Source organism: Myotis brandtii, unplaced genomic scaffold (assembly GCF_000412655.1).
Source record: "Myotis brandtii unplaced genomic scaffold, ASM41265v1 scaffold680, whole genome shotgun sequence".
Taxonomy (NCBI): domain Eukaryota; kingdom Metazoa; phylum Chordata; class Mammalia; order Chiroptera; family Vespertilionidae; genus Myotis; species Myotis brandtii.
Window position 1 is genome coordinate 117,599 of NW_005370658.1, and position 18,390 is coordinate 135,988.

Here is an 18,390-nt window from a genome sequence, read left to right on the forward strand (position 1 = left end):
CAGGCCCCCGCGTCCTGTCTCCTAGGCAGCGCGAGGGCACTTTCGGCTCTGCCTGATGACGTCAAGGCGCCGGCCGGAAGTGAGCGGCTCGCGTGAAACTGGCTGGATGCTGACACCCTCCTCGCCCCCTCCTGCCCCGGGGGTCTCGCTCTGGAGCTGCGTAGGCCTGGAACATGCAGACTCCTGGTTCCTGCGTTTTTTATTTTTATTTTTCAGATATATTTTATTGATTTCTTACAGAGAGGAAGGGAGAGGGATAGAGAGTTAGAAACATCGATGAGAGAAACATCGATCAGCTGCCTCCTGCACACGCCCCACTGGGGATGAGCCCGCAACCCAGGTACATGCCCTTGACCGGAACCGAACCTGGGACCCTTCAGTCCGCAGGCCTATGCTCTATCCACTGAGCCAAACCGGTCAGGGCGGTTCCTGCACCTCCGGTGGTGCGGACACCGGCCAGCCGGCTCTGGTTTGAAAACCGCGGCCCTCGGGTGACACCGCACCGATTAGAAAAGCAAAGCCCTTTTCCGGGTTGTCTGGGGCGGCGACTCGAACTCCTCTCTCCTTCCGCAGCTAGAAACATGCGGTTACACTGCAGGGGCTTTGTGGAACAGAAGTGAATCATACCGATAAAAACAGCACCTGACCGGGAGCCTTTGAGCCAGGCAGCGATAGCACAACATTCGCACCCTCCGCCAGGCTCCTCGCATCCACAACGCTTTGTTCAAGCATTCTCTCCCCAGAGGACCTGCTGTGAGATCGCGACCATCTTCCCCTGTCCTCTCCCCTCCCGCTGTCCCTCTCTACGGGACATGTCACTGCTTCCTTGTTTATATTGTTTCCCCTCACTGAAGTGTACACATTGAGTTAATGTCGGATGTGTCCGCATTTTCCCCAGGCTGGTGCAGGTGATCCTTGGGCCATACTGAGGTTGCCACCTTTTATTCTGAGGCTTGCCCATCTCCAGAGCCCAGCAGTTTCTCATTTGCCTTAGTAATTGACGCTATTTTACCTATCTCCCACAGGCCTGGTGCTGGGCCAAGCTTTCTACAAAAATGTCTAACTTGCCATATGGCAAATGGGAACATGGGCCCCTCCCCATGTTCCAACTCCCCCTGCCACTCTGGGAAATACAGTGAAGGCCATCTGTAAGCGGACTGTGAGACCTTGGGAACCTGGCCAGCAACTCGGGCTAAGAACAGCCAAAGAGAAGCTTTTTTAGATGTGAGCCTGAGTTGTAAACAGCTAGTGTTTTGATCTCAGAGAGGCACAGCCCCCTCCATTGTTCTGTACTCTATACAGCACCAGCCAGCCGCCCCTGGTGCTGCCCGTGCACAGGCTGATGGGACTTAGCAATCCGTCTTCACTGGCTGACCACCACAGGTGCGCATGTAAGTCCTCATGAACCCATGTCTTTCACAGCCAGTCCTCCGGGTTATTTCTTTGGAATCTATGAACAATAACACTGAAGTTTTCTGGGACCTCAGCACTTTGTATAACACATGCCCAGCTATCCAGTGTGGAAGTCAGTTTAGTCTAAGGCAGGTGGGGATCTTGAACTTAGGCTATAATATTAATGGTTTCCCTTTAGTGAGCTCAGGACATTCAGTGAGCTGTAATTATGGCCGAGAGAATGCACTCCATGTATTTATTACATTTAATCTTTACCTTTCACGTTTAACCTAACCATTCTACGGGGAGGAAAACTGAGGCTCCCAAGTAATATGCCTTGTTATTGCTTAGTTCCTTTCCCACTCCCCCAATTATTTCCTGAATCTTGTGCACCCCCATTCTTAAAGCCTCCCAGTTCCTTTCAACATCTCTACTGCCAAAGACAAGGACACAGGAGACCAGGTGGAGACCGAGGTTTCACAAGAAACTGATCTTTACTCAACAAAGTTCTACACAAGTGGAATCTCACGCCACCTCGGCGCCAATCCCCAGCACAGCACGGTAACAAATGGACAGACCCTGGAGCCCGCAGGAGGAAGAGGGTGAAGGGGAAGGAGGGACATGGGAGCAAGTGGGACTGTGGATCGAGGCCAGTCAGGGTCCACAGCCCAGGGCAGGGGAGGGTGAGAAGCTACAACTTCGTTGTGCAAAAATCAACCAAAAATAAATTAAAATTAAATAGTTAAAAAAAAAAATAAGACAATGAACCAGACTCCCACTTCCCTGAAGGCAATTGGAGACCCTCATCCTGGGTGGAGGAGTTTCCAAACCCATCAGCCAGCCAATCCAGTCCACACACCCCAAGACCCAGCAGAGGATGCTCCAAAGAATTGGAATTACCAGGAAATTAAATGGTATTAAAATTTTTTTTTCTTTTTTCTTTTTTACAAATGGCTTCCAGAGACCTGCTGGAGTTTCAAGGGGGAGGGGGAACCAGCTGAGTTTATGGAATGTGCACCAAGTGCCCCTTGGAATAGAGGCAGGGCCTGACCCTGTCTGAGAAGACACAGGACTATGATGGGGGCAGGGTCCAAGAACCCAGTGGGATGGATGGAGCAGGCCCCAAGATGCAGGAATCATCAGACCCCCCCCAAAGCCCCTAAAGGGATCCCTAAAGTAAAAAGCAGGGGAGGAGAAAAAAGAAAACATTAGGGGGGCTGCAGGGCCCAGCTTCATTTCTAGGCCAACTCAGAATCACATTCCCTCTAGTTCTAGGGGATCCTCTCTCACTGTGACCATATCCCTGGCCAATCCCAGAAGGATCCCTAGAATCACTGCCCCAATCTGGTAGGCTCTTGGGTCCGCTGGGAGCAGTGATGAACAGGAAGACTCAGGGCCTCACCACTCCTCCTCTAAGCCCTTGCTTTCCTTCTTGCTGGCAAAGCATAAGCTTTTGTCTCATCAACATCAATTAAATGCCCCAGCCCTTATTATAAAAACTTGGGCCTGGAACTTGAGGAGGACTCTCAGGAGCACAGAGAAACAGACTGCCCTTTAAATGGACACGCTTGTGGAAAGAGGCAGGGGTAGGTGTCAGCCGCTCTGGCCACTGCAGCTCTCTTCCAGAAAAAGGCCCCAGCCCAGTGTCTTCATGTCACTGGAGCACAAGGGAGGGAGGAAGGGAGACCTCTGACCAGCCCTAGCCACTCCTCTGGTCCCCACTCTTCTGGCTGGGATGAGACAAGGAGAGGGACATGGTGGCTGCGGCTGCCGTAGAGCTGGCAGAAGTGTGCTGAGCAGGTCCAAAGTGTGTGTGTGTGCTGACAGGGCAGCCCCAAGGTGGCCATCCTCTTATCCCGCCCTGGGTTCCCAGCAAAGGACCCCAACCCACCCAGCCCTCCCCAATCATCATCAATTCTGGTAAAACGGCTGAAGCGTCTTAAACTCTAGATGCAGGTTACACGGAAGGCCTCATGGGTTAACTCAGGGGTTCACTAATTCTACTGTCTCCATGCAGTCAGGGAAATGGTGGGGCAGCTGACCCAGCCTAGCTGGCTGCAGCGCCCACACATGCGTGTAGCCACGTGTGTACGTGTGTGTCCGCACCTCTACAGGGACCCCCCCTACCCGCCTGCTTTCCCCCTGCCTCACCCTAAGCTGGATTCGGTCGGCGGTGTTGATTCTTCCCTCCCACATGGCTGGCCCGTGTGGGCTGCCTGGGGTGACCCTACTTAGAGAAAGGGGCCCTTGCTGCCAAGAAGTCCCACCCCCCTCCCATTTGTAGGACGAGTGTGGAGGCCCCACCCACCTGCCCACCACTGCCAGCCACACAGGCCAGGCATGGCAGGTAGATGGGCAGGGAAGGCATCTGGATTTGGGTCCCACTCACTCCTCCCTAACCCCCCTTGACCAGGGCACGGCAACTTCTGGACGCGGTGTGCTCCCCAGCCACCCCTCCGATGACGACGCAGACAGAAACCTGCAGGGAGAGGAAGAATCAGGGCCTGTGCTCCCTCAGCCCGGATGACAGCACCAGCCCCTACATGCAGCCTCCTCACCGGCAGTCTCAATGCTCCTCTAGACCCCGTAGAAGGCAGCCAACCTCTCCTTGAGCAACGGCGGGAACTGCTCTGAGAACTGCTGCCAGTTTTCCTCTCCAACTTGGTCTTTGAAGCCATGGAGAATCTGCGGGTCGGGGAGGGACACCAGAACAGAGCAGATGAACTCAGCCTCTCTCCCCAGAGAGCCTTCCCCCTGCCACCTCCTGGGACCACATCAGGGCGAAGCAGGGGCCTCACCTTATAAAACATGTCCCGAAGGTCATCCTTGGGGCTCACCCAGGAGGCTACAGCATCGCAGAAGAAAATAAAGTCCTGAAATGTGACGGATCCCATGTGAGGGGCCGCCCGAGCCCAGCCCCAGTGCCTTCCCTCAGAGCCCAGCCGCCCCAACCTGCACGACGCCCCCGGGGTTGACGCCTATCATCATGCAGATGCCTCGGAAGGCTGAGTCCTTCTCCTCATTGTCCCTGATGTTCCTGAGGGATGTGCACCTGTGGGGAAGGTGAGCAGGGGGGAATCAGCCGGCAGGGGTGGGGCAGGAGGGGCATCCATAGGAGCAGTGGGTAGAGGGGCTGGGGTGGGCCTTGTGTCTACGGGGCATGGAGGAAGCAGGGGGTCAGAGGGTGATGGGGCTGGGACGTGCATCTGAGGGTGAGCAGGGCTGGGTGGGCACAGGCAAGGGAACGGATTGGGCCTGTCCCACCCACTCTGCCGCCCGGCCCACCATACGGTAGGCCCCACACAGATGAGCACACACCAAGGCCGGATGAACTGCTGCAGCATGGGTGCCACCTCCTGTGGGCACACGTAGCCCAGGCGGCCGATGGTAATGGCTGGAATGGCAGAGGGACTCGTCAGGCGACCTGCAACCCCGAGTGGCCCCGGGACAGTACATGGGGGGGCCTCTGGCACCAGGCACCAAGCCCCGTCCCACGGGCCACAGGGGAATAGCTCCTTCCAGCCACCAGGGCCTGGAGCTCGGCCCAGCTTGGGTCTTCCCTGGAAGCCAGCATTAGCTTTCTTGCCTCACCTCCCAGAACCCCTTCCAGATACCTTCCCTGTTTCTTTCCCAAGGCCACTTAACTACACTCCCAGCCAAGAAGCCCACCTCCAGGAGGCGAGCAAGGGGGCGGCAGCAGCCAGACCTGGCGCCCACCTGTATTTTCCAGCAGGGTCTTGGGTGTGTTGGGCCGGTTAATGATCTCCACCAGGTTGTTGAGGACCATCTGCACGTAGGGCTGCATCTCTGCCCCTGAGGGACCAGACAGTCAGAGCCACACACAGCCCACGCCACCCATGCCAACCACCACAGCTGCATCTAGATACTGGCCAAGCACATCTAGTGACGGAGCAAAAAAACCTTAGCTGGTTCCTGGGCCAGGACCCATAGCCAACCAGAGGTAGATCCACACCCTCTAAACACCAGAAGCTTCCCTAGAGTCACTGATGAACACCAAGGTGAGGCCAGATGGCCAGCTCCTTTGCGGGGAGAGGGGAAGCTGCCCAAGTCTCCCTACCAATCCCTGTGGAACTGCATTTGGGGTGGGGAGGTGGCAAATTGTCCAATTAGAACAAGGCTCCTGTCCTGCCTCTTTACAGAAGCCAATCACAGATGGCCTTTCAGCCATTCGGCCCATCTCTGATGAAAATGCTCAGAGGTACCCACTTGCCCCTGGCCCATGGGAGCCTTCCTCAAGGAGCACCAGCACCCTCTCAAGGGGACCTGTCACTCAGAGCCAGGCTCCAGGCCAGGAACAGGTCAATGGGGAGGGGCAGAGCCTGCCCACCTGCAGGGCACTCACCCATCTGCATGCAGATCTCGCCAATGGCCCAGGTGGCATTGTTGCAGACAGAGATGAACTCAGGGTTCAGGTTGGTGCCCAGGATGGGCATGAACTCAGCTGGTGGGGGAAAAGAGGGGTGTTGAGCAGGAGGACCCGCAGGGTGAGCTCCCGGACCTGGCTGGGTAGGCCCCATCAGACAGTACGAACACATCCTAGTTCGGTCACAGTCCTCCCTGGTCGTTGTTCCATCACTTGAGGCCAGGGCGGGGTTGGGAGGTGAGGATGAGATGGGTGTCGTACCAATACAGGGCTTGACGTGGATGAAGCAGGCTTTGGTGAGGTCTCCCAGGAGGGCAAAGGAGCTCTGCCGAACTTCAGGCATCGAGTCCTGGGGGTCAGAGCAGGGTCAGCAAGGCACGGCTCCCCTCCCCGCAACCAGCTGAGGTCCCCACTAATCCCTCAGCTCAGGGCAGCTAGGGGAGCAGTCCCAGGAACACAGCCTAACCCTTCCACTTCCCAGCACCAAGGCTGCGGGCCCCCACATACACCAGGGCTCAGGGGCCGTGTGAGCCAGTGCCTTGCTCAGGGCACATGTAACTGCTGACACATGGGCTGGGGGTGATGGGGAAGGGGCTGTGCTTTCTGCTGCAGAAGGAAGGGGCACATGTAAGTGCTGATACATGGGCTGGGGGTGATGGGGAAGGGGCTGTGCTTTCATGTTTTCTATTTTCTACTTCTAAGTTTTCTACATTGTTGCCTTGAAATGAGTTTGTACTCATGTCTTAATCAAATGCCTTTTTAAAAGAATTACAAGTTTTTTTAATAGGCCCCCTTTCCCTGATGTCCTTGGGGACCGTGACCCCCCCAGGGTGGCCCACACAGGCTGCTCGGTGTCATCACTGTGAGAGGTCTGCGAAGGGTGCCCACCCACCTGCATGCACTGGAACAGCAGTGTCATGATGTTGCTTCGGGCCACCAGCTGCTCCACGTGACCACCCAGGCCCTCGGCCAGGCCGCTGAGCAGGTCTAGTGCCACGATCATAAAGTCCTTATCGGGAGCCTCGTACTGCTCAGGGTGCTGGGTATACATCTGGGCACAGAGGGGTAGGCAGGAAGGTGAGGGCGGTAGGCCAGGGCTGGAGCAGCAGCAGAGGAGCGGGCAGGTGGGTGCTCACCATGGCCTGGGCCAGTGTCTTCTGCACTAGGGTGACGCAGCGCTGGTAGACAGGCTCGCAGTAGGGCAGGAAGCCGCTCTGCAGGGCAGTGGCCACGGATGACAGACACTGGTGGGAGGAAGGCAGGAGAGGTGAACTTGGGTGGGGTGGGGCAGGACTGTGGGAGGGAGCCTGAAGCCCACCCACCTCCAGCAGAGGAAAGAGGTCCTTGTCTTCATCCTTGAGCTCGTTCCACTTCTGGATGAGCGGAGGCATCAGCTTCTGGATGTATTCCTGGAGGGGAAGCAGGAAGTTGGGGCTCTCTGGGCAAAGGTGGCAGTCTGGGAACCAACAGGGCTCCCTATGACCCATGAGCATCTATTGCCTGAGCAATGAGGCCTGGCTCCCCACTGTGTCTCATGGGATCCTGCAAGGCCTGGCCATCCAGCCAGACCACCAGTTCTTCTCACCCATCCCAAGCCCCGACCTATCCACCACTGCCCCTTCAGGAGCCTGGGTCAGCCTCCTGCTACCCGCAGGCCCCTGAGCTCCCAGCACAGCACTTACCATGCTGTTTCATAACTGTTTGTCTCCCCCACTAGACTGGGAAAGGGCGAGGGCAGGGGCCAGGGCTCTCTGTCTACCTGTCGAGGTCATGGCCATGTCCCTGGTGTGCAACACGGGGTCACCGCCAGGTCCCTGGATGCCACAGGTAAGCAGGGAATCGGGAAGAGGGAGGTGCTGTGGGGTCTCACCGGCTGGTTGAGATGGTGGCCCACAGAGTCAGCCAGGGTGCCGATGGCATCATAGAGGATGAGCAGGTTCTTATGCTGGTACTTGCCAAAGGCAAAGACAAGAGTGTCCAGGATATAGCTGAGGTAGGGCACCAGCTCTGTGCAGGCCTCCTCCTCCAGGGTGGCAAAGGCACTAGAAGGGGAGAAAGGGCTCAGTGGGCATCTACAGGTGGGGGCTGGGCCAGAAGCAGACAGAGCACCCGGGATCAGCCAGTACGAATACGTTAGAAATCAGCGACTATCAGAGGTAATGAGTGTCATCACTTCCCGGATGGCAGCCAGCGGCGCAGGGGGTAAGGACTGGGGGGCCGGGGGCCAGGGGTCACCTGCAGGCTGCCTCCTGCACCCTCTTGTTGCCATCTAGGATGCGCTTGAGCAGTTCTGTCATCAGAGGCTTGAGGTGCATGTCTGGCGGCTGGCTGACCACCCAGTGGGCGTAGCGACTCAGCGTCCAGCAGGCAATGGAACGAACCAGGGCCTTCTTGTCCGACAGGCACTGGATGAGGTGTGGGATCAGCTCGGGAAGGTAGGGTACCATGCCCTGCATACAGCCTGTAAGGACAGCATAGGGACAATCCTGAGTCCAGTTGAGCCTAGCCACACCCACTCTTTAGGGGAGAGGATCAGCCGAACCTGTCAGAGGGGGAAACTGAGGCTCAGAGGTTAAATAACTAGCTCAGAGCCCTGACCTAGTAGGTCAGTTGGTTAGAGCAGCGTCCTAATATGCCAAGGTTATGTGATCCATCTCCCATCAGGGCACATACAAGAATCAATCAATTGCCCTAACCAGTTTGGCTCAGTGGATAGTGTGTCGGCCTGAGGACTGAAGGGTCCCAGGTTCGATTCTGGTCAAGGGCATGTACCTTAGTTGCGGGCACATCCCCAGTAGGCGGTGTGCAGGAGGCAGCTGATCGATGTTTCTAACTCTCTATCCCTCTCCCTTCCTCTCTGTAAAAAAATCAATAAAAATATATTTTTTTAAAAAAAGAATCAACCAATGGCCCTGGGCTGTGACTCAGTGGTTAGAGTCAGTCCGTGCACCAAAGATCATGGGTTCGCTTCCCGATAAAGGACACATACCTGGATTGTAGGTTGAATTTCCAGCCCCGGTTGGGGCGGGTGCAGGAGGCAACCAATTGATGTGTCTCTCACATGGATGTTTCTTTCTCTCTCTCTCCACACCCTCTTTTCCTCCTTTCCTTCCTTCCACCCTTTCTAAAAATCAATGGAAAAATATCCTCAGATGAGGATTAACAACAAAAAGAACCAACCAATGAATGCATAAATAAGTGGGACAACAAATCAATGTTTCTCTCTTCCTCTCTAAAGTCAGTAATGAAAAAAGTTTGAGTCAGTGAAAAGTAGGGTCAGGAGGGGAAGCCACAACAGGGCAAACCTTTCTTTGCCATCAGCTCCACCTCAACATGGTCACTCATTAATTCATAGATGACCGGGCTGCACACTCACTCAGGCTTTGTGGGCAGTGACCACAAAGGTTTCTTTTGAAACTTTTCCTGGATGTTTGTGATATTTCTTTCTCTATTTTTCATCTTTCTTTTTTAAAAAAAACATGAGTATGTCTTTTTTTTTTTTAATCCTCACCTGACGATATTTTTTTCCATTGATTTTTATTTTTTTATTTTTATTTTTTATATTTTTATTGATTTCAGAGAGGAAGGGAGAGGGAAAGAGAGATGGAAACATGGATGATGAGAAAGAATCATTGATCAGCTGCCTCCTGCACGCCCCCCACTGGGGATCGAGCCTGAAACCCAGGCATGTGCCCCTGACCAGAATCAAACCTGCGACCCCCCAGTCCGCAGGCCGATGCTCTATCCACTGAGCCAAGCTGGCCAGGGCTTCCATTGATTTTTAGAGTGGAAGGAGGCAAGGAGGCAGATAGAGAGATATAGAGATAGAGATAGAGATAGACATAGAGAAACATCAACGTGAGACACACATCGATTGGTTGCCTTCCTCGCAAGCCCCTACCGACCACCAGGGATGGGAATAAAACCGAAACTCCTTGGTCCCCGAGCTGATGCTCTACCACTGAGGCAAACTGGCCAGGGCTTATCTTTTTCTCTTAAGTATGTTTTTATTGATTTCAGAGAGAGGAAGGGAGAGGGAGAGAGACAGGAACATCAATAATGAGAGATAATCATCGATCAGCTGCCTCCGGCATGACCCCTACTAGGGCTCAAGCCTATAACCTGGGCATGTGCCCTAACCTCCTGGTTCATAGGTCAACGCTCTTTTAATTAGAGAACACAGATAATAGCACACCCCCTAATAATCTAAGACAAGAGACCTGTTTTTACTGGCTTAATGTTAGTTCCTCCAGTTCTTTTTCATGAATATGTAGAATACCTAATGTGAGGGAACCTCTCCTTAGATAAATTTTGAAAGCTCTCCAGGGTGAGGGCTCCTGAGCTTATCTTAATTTTTTAAAATTTGTATTAATTTCAGAGAGGAAGGGAGAGGGAGAGATAGAAATATCAATGATAAGAGAATCATTGATCAGCTGCCTCCTGCGTGCGCCCACTGGGGATCCAGTGTGCAACCTGGGCACATGCCCTTGACTGGAACCGAACCCAGGCCCTTCAGTCCGCAGGCTGATGCACTATCCACTCAGACAAACCAGCTAGAGCTGAACTTATTTTTTAGGACAGGCCTGGATGCTGAGACAGTCACAAGTGATGCCGGTAACAGACTCGAAAAGCCCTCTGGTTCATTCAAGCTGTACATTCCATCAGGACAAAGCGCGCTCGAAAGCCACATCAGTAATAGCCACCATGTGAATTTGTAGAAACACGACCACGGCACACTTCTCATTCTGGCAGGCCAGCCCCGCAGCCAGGGAGCAGGTTTGAGGCTCAGCTGCACCCTGGGTAACTGGGGAGGTGATGAACATCCCTCTGTACCTTAGTGTCTCCATCTATGATTCCCATCTCATCAGGTCGGACTGAGCCCATAGAACAGGCTGCCTGCCACGGGACATGCACTGCGGAAGTGACATTACTGTTGTAGCTATAATTATGCTACGGCCTCATAGAATTGCATGTCTATGAGAATTAAGGAGAGGGTTTGCATTTCAGGGTCTGGGGTTCCTTTAAGGCTCATAGGCTGAGATTCAAATCCCAGATCTGTCTGGAGAGGCTGAGCAGGCCTCTGGAGGGAACTCAGGGATGAGGTCCATCACCTCTCTGCCCGCAGGCAGCTCCGCCTAGGCCAGCCCGTGTCATGCTAGCACAAGGGTCAGAGGTCAGGCAGTCAGGACAGCCAGGGCACTCACCTTCAGCGATGGCGCCCAGCACTAGGATGCCCGACTCCTTGACGACCCATTCAGGGTGAAAGAGGAGGCCCTTGAGCAGGGGAAGGAGGTGGGGCAATAGTTCCTCCCGGAAGACATTGGCCAAGACATCCAGTGCAGCCGCGGAGCACTTTCCTGGGACAGGAAGGGAAGTTGTGGGGAGGGGGAGGCAGGCGCAGGGAAGCCCATCAGGCAGGGCCTCCTCACCACACCCCCAGGTCAGAGATCACGATTAGGATGATCTTCACGATCTGCTCCAAGTAAGTTCCTCCTCACCTTCCAGCCCCACCACCCATCACCCCTCCTGCCCGGCCACGCACTCAGATTCCAGTCCGATAAAGCATCATCGTCATCGTCATCCTCAGCATCCTCAGAGCCGTCAGGCCTCTCGGCCTCGTGGGGCAGTGTCACCGTGCGCGACTTGTGGAAGCGGGGCTTAATGTCCTGCTCGCTGTCGGGGACTGCCTCGTCCTCTTCCACATCTCCCTGTGGGCCAGACAAACCACTAAGCACCACCAGAGCCCCAGCCCCAACCCCCCACCGCCCTCACCCACCTGCCTGTGCCCGGTGGTCAGCCCAGCTGACCTTGAGCAGGATAATGTCGATTTCCGAGTACTTCATCCCATTCACCAGGATAGGGATCAACCTGTTGGGAGAGAGGCTATTCACTGGGAGGCAGGGTGCCCTGGGGGAATTGAAAGCCTGGGCAAGAGGAAAGCAGAGGTACAGGCGGGAGTGTCAAGGGCAGACTGTAGAGCGCACAGTGATTCTGCTGGCCCCGCATCCCTTCATTTCCCTTAATGGGAGCTACCCCAACCTAGTCTCAGCCACTGTGACAGGCACAGAGCTGACACCACTTCTGGCTCCACAGGAAGGCTCTTGACCCAGACCTGGACACCTCTGAATACACTGAGCTTAGAACAGTGCCTGACCCCTAGTTCTCCTAAGGCAGGGACATGTGGCCCAGTCACCAGGAACTTCCCTGGGATGGGGCCAGGTGAGGGGAGCAAACAGGCAAGGCAGCCAGCCCCATCCGCTGGCGCCCATGTACCTTGGGATTGGAAACTGTGATTAGTCTTCGCTGACTTGGGAATAGGTGAGTGATCCAAGCTGACCCTAGGAGTTTTGCTGGAGATACTGGTCAAGAGGGAATTCTTTTTCAGAGGTTCCTAAGCTGTAAAGCTGTAGAAGGCCACAGCCAGGAGGGAAGGTCATGCCTGAGAACAAAGCCAATGGAGAGGAAGTAGATCTGAGACTAGACAGATGCCTTTCACATCCTTTGAGCACCTGGACCCAACTATGCCTAAAGCCTCTCTCGACTTCTCATTTATTCCATCTATAACTTAACTAACTTTTAAGTCACTAAAGCTACATTCATATCTTCCAAAATATATGCAGGCACCCAGCGAGTGTTGCCCAGTGGTTAAGTATCGACCTATAATTCCTGATCAGGGCACATGCCTGGGTTGTGGGCTGGATCCCAAGTAGGGGACAAGCAGGAGGCAGCCAATCAGTGATTCGCTTTCATCATTGATACTTCTCTCTCCCTCTTCCTTCCCCTCTGAAATCAGTAAAAACTGAACAAAAGTGTGTGCAGGTATAGAAGGTAAGCTGAAACAGGAAAGGTGGAGGCTGGGGTGGGACAGCACACAGGAGAGACACTCACTGGACCAGGTGGGAGGCCAGGACGTCCTTGCAGATGGGCTGTTCGGCCAGCGTCAGCCAGAACTCACAGGCCTCAAGGGCCACATTCTCGTCATGGTCCTGGGTCCTCTGCAGCATATACTAGGGGAGTGGAGTGAGAAAAGCTGAAGGCCCTGCCCAGCTGGGGGTGATACCCGCTGTGCCCCCAGCCCCACAGCACCCACCCAGGCTGGCCGGGGTGTGCACACCTGGATGATGCTATGCATGTGGGGGATAAGCCTGTCGATTCGCACTTCCAGCAGCATCACCAGGGCGCGGCACACATTCTTCCGCACCTCAGGGTCATCGTCCACAGCCAGGGCAAACAGGTGCTGCAGGGAGGGGAGGGTCAGCCACAGCAGGGACCCTGGCCCTCACCCTGCTCACCCCCAGCCTGGCAGCCCACCTCAATGAAAGTGTCAATATTGTCCATCAGCGCCTGGGCCCGGTCCATGATGAACTGGTTCACACAGGCGATGGCATGGGACCTGGCAGGGAGTGGGCATGTGGGTCACCCCCGCCCTGCCTACTCCAGGCCCCCTGCAGACCCCTGGGGAGCTGCACCCACCGGATCTTGGGGCTGCAGTGCTTGAAGAACTGCAGGAACTTGGGGATCATGATGTTGAGGGGCCTGTTGAGGGCATCGCTATCCAGGAGCTCAGACGAGTCTTCACAGATCTTCTGCAGGGCGCCAAAGGCTCCCTGAATAGTGAGGAACATACATAGATGCGGGTCTAGGTCCAGTCCTGGTTCCCACTTGGGGGCGGGGGGTGGGGGGCCATGGCCCATGGCCTACCTCACATGTGTTGTAATCCTCCGAGTTGAGCAGGTTGCACAGCTGGGGCAGCAGCTCAGGCCACATCTGCAGCTCACCCTTGGAAGCGATGGTGGTGATGAGAATGCCTGGGCGGCCAGGAAAGGACGCTGCCTCAGGCTGGGTGCAGGTGGGCTTGCTCGGCACCCCAGTTCTCCCTGCCACTCTTAGGATGCTCTCCCTGTGAGCCCCACACACCTTTTGAGATCCTCTGAGCCTTACTGTAAATCAGCTCAGTTCCAGGTCTCGGGATGCAGCACAGAACTAAATACAAAGTCCCTGCCCACAGGAGCTGTCTGTCTAGTGAGGGAGGCTGCTAGGTCAACATAAACCTGCAAAAAACCTGGGAGGCTATATGCCAAGAGCTAAAGGGGGAAATAAAGCAGAGAAGATGGCTAGCAAGGGCTGAGGACGAGGGTAGCAACTTAAAACTGGGTGTCCAGAGCCTCCTCCAAGTGACATCTTGATATCTGAGCAAAGGCCTGAAGGAAATGAGGGAGCAGCATCCGGGTCCCTGGGTAAAGAGCATCCCAGGCAGAGAATGGCAGGTGCAAAGGCCTGAGGGCAGGGGCATGCCTGGAGAGATTACAGATGGATAAGGAACCACAGGGCCTGAGCAGAAGGAGGTGAGGGCTGGGAGGGGCAGGGAGCAGGTCCAAGAGGGCCACATGGCTTCCTGAGACCTTGTACTGCTTACTGGAAACCCAAGTACAACCTGCAGTAGGCATCTGAATGAAGGATGAAGGCAGTACAGGGGTTTGGCAGCTGGGCTGAACGTGGGTGATGTCAGTGTGGAGATAATATTTAAAGCCAGGAGGTGGCAGTCTTTCCTAGGGGAAGCTGCTGCCAGTGCCAACACTCCAGATGACCCTGGCTTACAGCTCTGCTAGTAAAGGTGCTCCCTGAGGTAGACTGTGAATGCAGTCCGTCCCATCCCTGTGTGACGTTGGCCACATCACCTAACCTTTCTGTGCCTCAGTGGGAACAAAGACCACCAGCCTACCAGGGCTATTGGGAAACTTCAGTGACGTAAATCAAGTATCCAGAGCAGAGCCTGACACCCAGAATGCACTTGGTGAATTGAGGTCCTTCTGCTGGCATGTGGGGAGTGAGGGTGTATTGCTGGGGCTATGGGTCTCTTAACAAAAGCCAGGGCTGACCTTGTGGTAGGTCCCAGCATCTATCTCAAATTTAACACTATTTTTCTGTCTTTATTTCATTTTAAGACTACCTTCCCTTAGGGCAGTGGTTCTCAACCTTCCTAATGCCGTGACCCTTTAATACAGTTCCTCATGTTGTGGTGACCCCCAATTTCATTGTTACAAATTGAACATAATTAAAGCATAGTGATTAATCACAAAAACAATATGTAATTATATATGTTTTCCGATGGTCTTAGGCGACCCCTGTGAAAGGGTCGTTCAACCCCCAAAGGGGTCGCGACCCACAGGTTGAGAACTGCTGCCTTAGGGTAAGCGCATCTGTCTTTTCACTTAAAATAGTTACATACAACACCCTTTTAAAAGCAAGTTTTAAGAGCTGACAAAGATTGCTCGAAAATTGTGGTCATCCTTCTGTTAACTCCCTCAGGCAGCCTTCCAGGAATCAGGAAGTCTCCAAGGCAAAGCTAACTCACTAATGACAGGAAGCTCCACAAGGGTAGGGAGCTCTGATTTTAATCTGCTGAGCCCTCAGGACCTAACACAAAATTCTGGGCACTGGGTGACTGCCTCCCAAGCAAGAATGGCTATTTCAGGAAGGAGTGGTTCAGAGCATGGACCTGCACTGGTCACTCCTGAGCTCTGCTACTTACCAGACAAGCCCTCAACCTCTCTGTGCCTCAGTTTCCTTATCTGCAAAATGGCAGTAGTAATAGTTCTACCATCCATGGTGAATCAATAGCCTTAACATTTTGAGATGCTTCCTGGCTGAGAGGAAGGGCTCAGGGCGTCATCACAGGCTGACTCCTGCTGCTCCCACCCCCTTACCTATGGTGGCTCGGATGAGGGATGAGGCATCTCCGATGTTGTTCAGACACTCCTGCTTGATGAAGTCCGCCACAGGCGGCGGGAAGCTCTGGTAATGCGCCTTCACATTGTTCTTGAGGATGAGGCCGCTGAGAGAGCGAGTAGGCTCATCTGGGGGATGAGAGCTGCGGCTCAGGGGACCACAGGGGAGCGGGTGGGGGTCTAGCCTGCATGGCGGGGCATCGAGGGCCTCATACCTTCTGACTTGAGTCTGGTCAGGACAAAGATCAGGTAGTTGTTGAAGTCGGGAAACTGGTTCAGTTGTTTGAGTTTCTGTCAGGTTGTTAAGGGACTTGGGAGACAAGGGCCTTCCCCCGGTGGGGCCCCCTTCCTACCATGTAGCTGGCAGGACCTCTGACCTCTGGGACCAGGCAGCCACCTGTCCATCCCCATGCCTACAACAATGCAGTATTTCAGTCATGTCAAATGCATCCAGGAGGTGAGGGAGCATCCCTGAGCTCCTCACCACTCTTGAAGACCTGGCCAGAGCAGGTAAGGATTGGCAGACCTGGCTCTGTGTGAAGATGGCAGCTGCTACTCAGCTCTGCTTACTAGCAATCCAATGTTGTCTGCTTTAAAAAAAAAAAAAAAGGAATCCGAGCCCTGGCCAGTGTGGCTCAGAAGTGAGAGCGTTGCCCTAGCTGGTTTGGCTCAGTGGATAGAGCACCAGCCTGTGGACTGAAGGGTCCCGGGTTCGATTCCTGTCAAGAGCACATGCCTGGGTTCCAGGCTCGAGCCACACTAGGAGGCATGCAGGAGGCAGCCGATCAATGATGCTCTCTCATCGCTGATGTTTCTCTCTCTCTCTCTCTCTCTCTCAAATCAATAAAAATATATGGGAAAAAAAAGAAGTGAGAGCATGTTTGCCAGCACACAGACAGGTTTGATTCCGTCAAGGGCATATACATGGGTTGTAAGGTTTGATTCCCACCCTGGTGGGGGAGGCAACCAATCAATCTCTCTCTCTCAACTTCCTCCCTCCCCCCTTTCACTCTCTCCAAAAATCAATGGAAAAATATCCTTAGGTGATATAACAACAACAAAAAAGGAAACTTGCCAATGGTTTAAGTATTTTAAGTTTAAGTATGTATAGACCCGGCTGGCATGGCTCAGTGGTTGAGTGTCAACCTATAAACCAGGTCATGGTTCGATTCCTAGACAGGACATGGAGGAGGCAGGCTCTTCCCAGTGGGGGACATGCAGGAGGCAGGCAATCAATGGTTCTCTCTCATCACTGATGTTTCTATCTCTCCCTCCCTCTCTGAAATCAATAAAAAAATATTTTTTTAAGTTTAATTATTTTAAAAAGTATTTTGAACAACCAATCGAAAAAAATTTTTAACCATGAACCTAAACAAAAGTTGAATCCCAACTAGAGGTGTCATCCCCCCCAACCCCAGAGTCACATTTCTTCTGGAAATGGGACCCAAAAATTCTAACCCTTAATTCTCTGTCAAGGGATTAGGGGATGGGCCCCATCCTCTGTGGCCTTCAGGGATGCAGATGTCTGCCCAGTTCCCCCAGGCCCAGAAGGAAGGATACATCCTGCACGATTCGCTGAGTGGCTGTATTGGGTGACTGCGAGTCTTTAAGCAGCTGTAGGACCTGCTGCAGACCCTGCTCGTCTGGCTGCCAGTCCATGGTGCAAGGCAAGCTGCAGGGATAGGAGCTCGGGTCAGGGCTCGGTCACCGGGGCTCTGTGTGAGACGGGACTGAGACCCAAAGAGTTGGCAGCGGAAGTGTAATCAGAGGAGTGCTGCTGCCAATTCAGCCAACCTAAGTGCGGGGGGGTGGGGGGGGGGTGGGATCCCAGCAATCTGCACCATTCACGGTGGCACAGTAGTGAGCTTGGGAGAACAGGCAGGGAGATGTGGAAACGGGCCATGGGAGGCAGTGGCTGGGCCCGGTGGATCATCATCTGGCGGGCAGAGCGGGGAGGGGGGGGGGCGTTCTGCAGCCCCTGAGGTTTCGAGGGTCCAGCCACTTCTCCAACCAGGTACCCTGCCCCAGACCTCGATAACCTCTGGCCCCCGTGGTCTCTCCATTGCAAGCAGATCCCCCTTCTCCCGAAATTGAGACCTCAAGCTCCGCCACATCCTCTGCCGAGGCCTGGGGGTCTGGTCCCTGAGCCTCCCTAGGTGCACCATCCCAAGGCGTTCCGATATCCATGATCCCTGCCGCCTCCCCTAATCCAGCTCAGCCGGATACCACCAGACTCCCGTTTCAGGCCTAGCTGGACCAGCGATTCCCCTGGCCTCCCGTTTCAGGCCTAGCTGGACCAGCGATTCCCCTGAATCAGGCCGCTTGCCTCTCCGAGAGAGAGAGAGAGAGAGAGAGAGAGAGAGAGAGAGAGCCAGTCAAGGATGCCCACCCTGCGACAGAAGCAGGTAGGTCCCTGTCCCTTTCCCCCAGGCAGGTCTGGCCAAGCCTGGCCCCCATTCCCGCCCTCCGCCCGGTCAGCAGCATCTCCTGCCGACGGATCTCCGCTGCTTCCCCCCATCAAGTTTGGACAAGCCCCCACACCATCTCCAGCCGGAAACCCCCCTCGTCGATCCCTGCGGATTCCCCCCAATCAGGCCGGGCCGAACCACCCCTGGGGCACTCCCCCCAACGGATCCAGAAAAGCCCTCTAGGCCGAAGTCTGACGACCCTCCTATCAGAGCCCAAAAGAGCCCCCAACTTTTCAATGCGGCCTCAACCAAGGAGACCCAACCAAGCCCCACCGAAGAGCACCCCCCACCCCGCACACACCCGATCCTCGCGACGTCCCCCAATCAGATGATCTCCAGTCCGACCCTAGGCGCCCCACTGGCCGGATTCTCTCGGCACCAAGAGCGGACCGGGCTCCGAGGCCCCGCCCCCCAAGCC

The 18,390-nt window shown here is 54.7% G+C and overlaps 1 protein-coding gene across 5 annotated transcripts in view; it reads right to left on the reverse strand.

Moving 5' to 3' along the window:
• Positions 1–1,867: 1,867 nt before the first annotated feature.
• TNPO2 (transportin 2) overlaps positions 1,868–18,390 on the reverse strand; it is a 17,045-nt gene continuing 522 nt past the window's right edge. The window contains exons 1-25 of one of the 5 annotated variants that reach the window (XM_005881556.2): positions 18,274–18,365; positions 17,065–17,176; positions 15,720–15,795; positions 15,484–15,633; positions 13,478–13,584; positions 13,250–13,383; positions 13,088–13,169; positions 12,891–13,013; positions 12,665–12,783; positions 11,584–11,644; positions 11,319–11,484; positions 10,981–11,133; positions 8,012–8,237; positions 7,647–7,818; positions 7,099–7,185; positions 6,913–7,020; positions 6,669–6,827; positions 6,038–6,125; positions 5,756–5,854; positions 5,110–5,205; positions 4,711–4,816; positions 4,345–4,444; positions 4,191–4,265; positions 3,951–4,077; positions 1,868–3,871 (exon numbers count right to left, since the gene is read on the reverse strand). In XM_005881556.2, coding sequence (XP_005881618.1) covers positions 3,970–4,077; positions 4,191–4,265; positions 4,345–4,444; positions 4,711–4,816; positions 5,110–5,205; positions 5,756–5,854; positions 6,038–6,125; positions 6,669–6,827; positions 6,913–7,020; positions 7,099–7,185; positions 7,647–7,818; positions 8,012–8,237; positions 10,981–11,133; positions 11,319–11,484; positions 11,584–11,644; positions 12,665–12,783; positions 12,891–13,013; positions 13,088–13,169; positions 13,250–13,383; positions 13,478–13,584; positions 15,484–15,633; positions 15,720–15,795; positions 17,065–17,163 — 2,694 coding nt within the window. In that variant the 5' untranslated portion in view covers positions 17,164–17,176; positions 18,274–18,365 and the 3' untranslated portion in view covers positions 1,868–3,871; positions 3,951–3,969. Of the gene's footprint in view, positions 3,872–3,950; positions 4,078–4,190; positions 4,266–4,344; positions 4,445–4,710; positions 4,817–5,109; positions 5,206–5,755; positions 5,855–6,037; positions 6,126–6,668; positions 6,828–6,912; positions 7,021–7,098; positions 7,186–7,646; positions 7,819–8,011; positions 8,238–10,980; positions 11,134–11,318; positions 11,485–11,583; positions 11,645–12,664; positions 12,784–12,890; positions 13,014–13,087; positions 13,170–13,249; positions 13,384–13,477; positions 13,585–15,483; positions 15,634–15,719; positions 15,796–17,064; positions 17,177–18,273; positions 18,366–18,390 lie in introns of those variants that run through there. The other 4 variants (XM_005881554.2, XM_005881552.2, XM_014529453.1 and 1 more) reach the window with 4 other exon arrangements.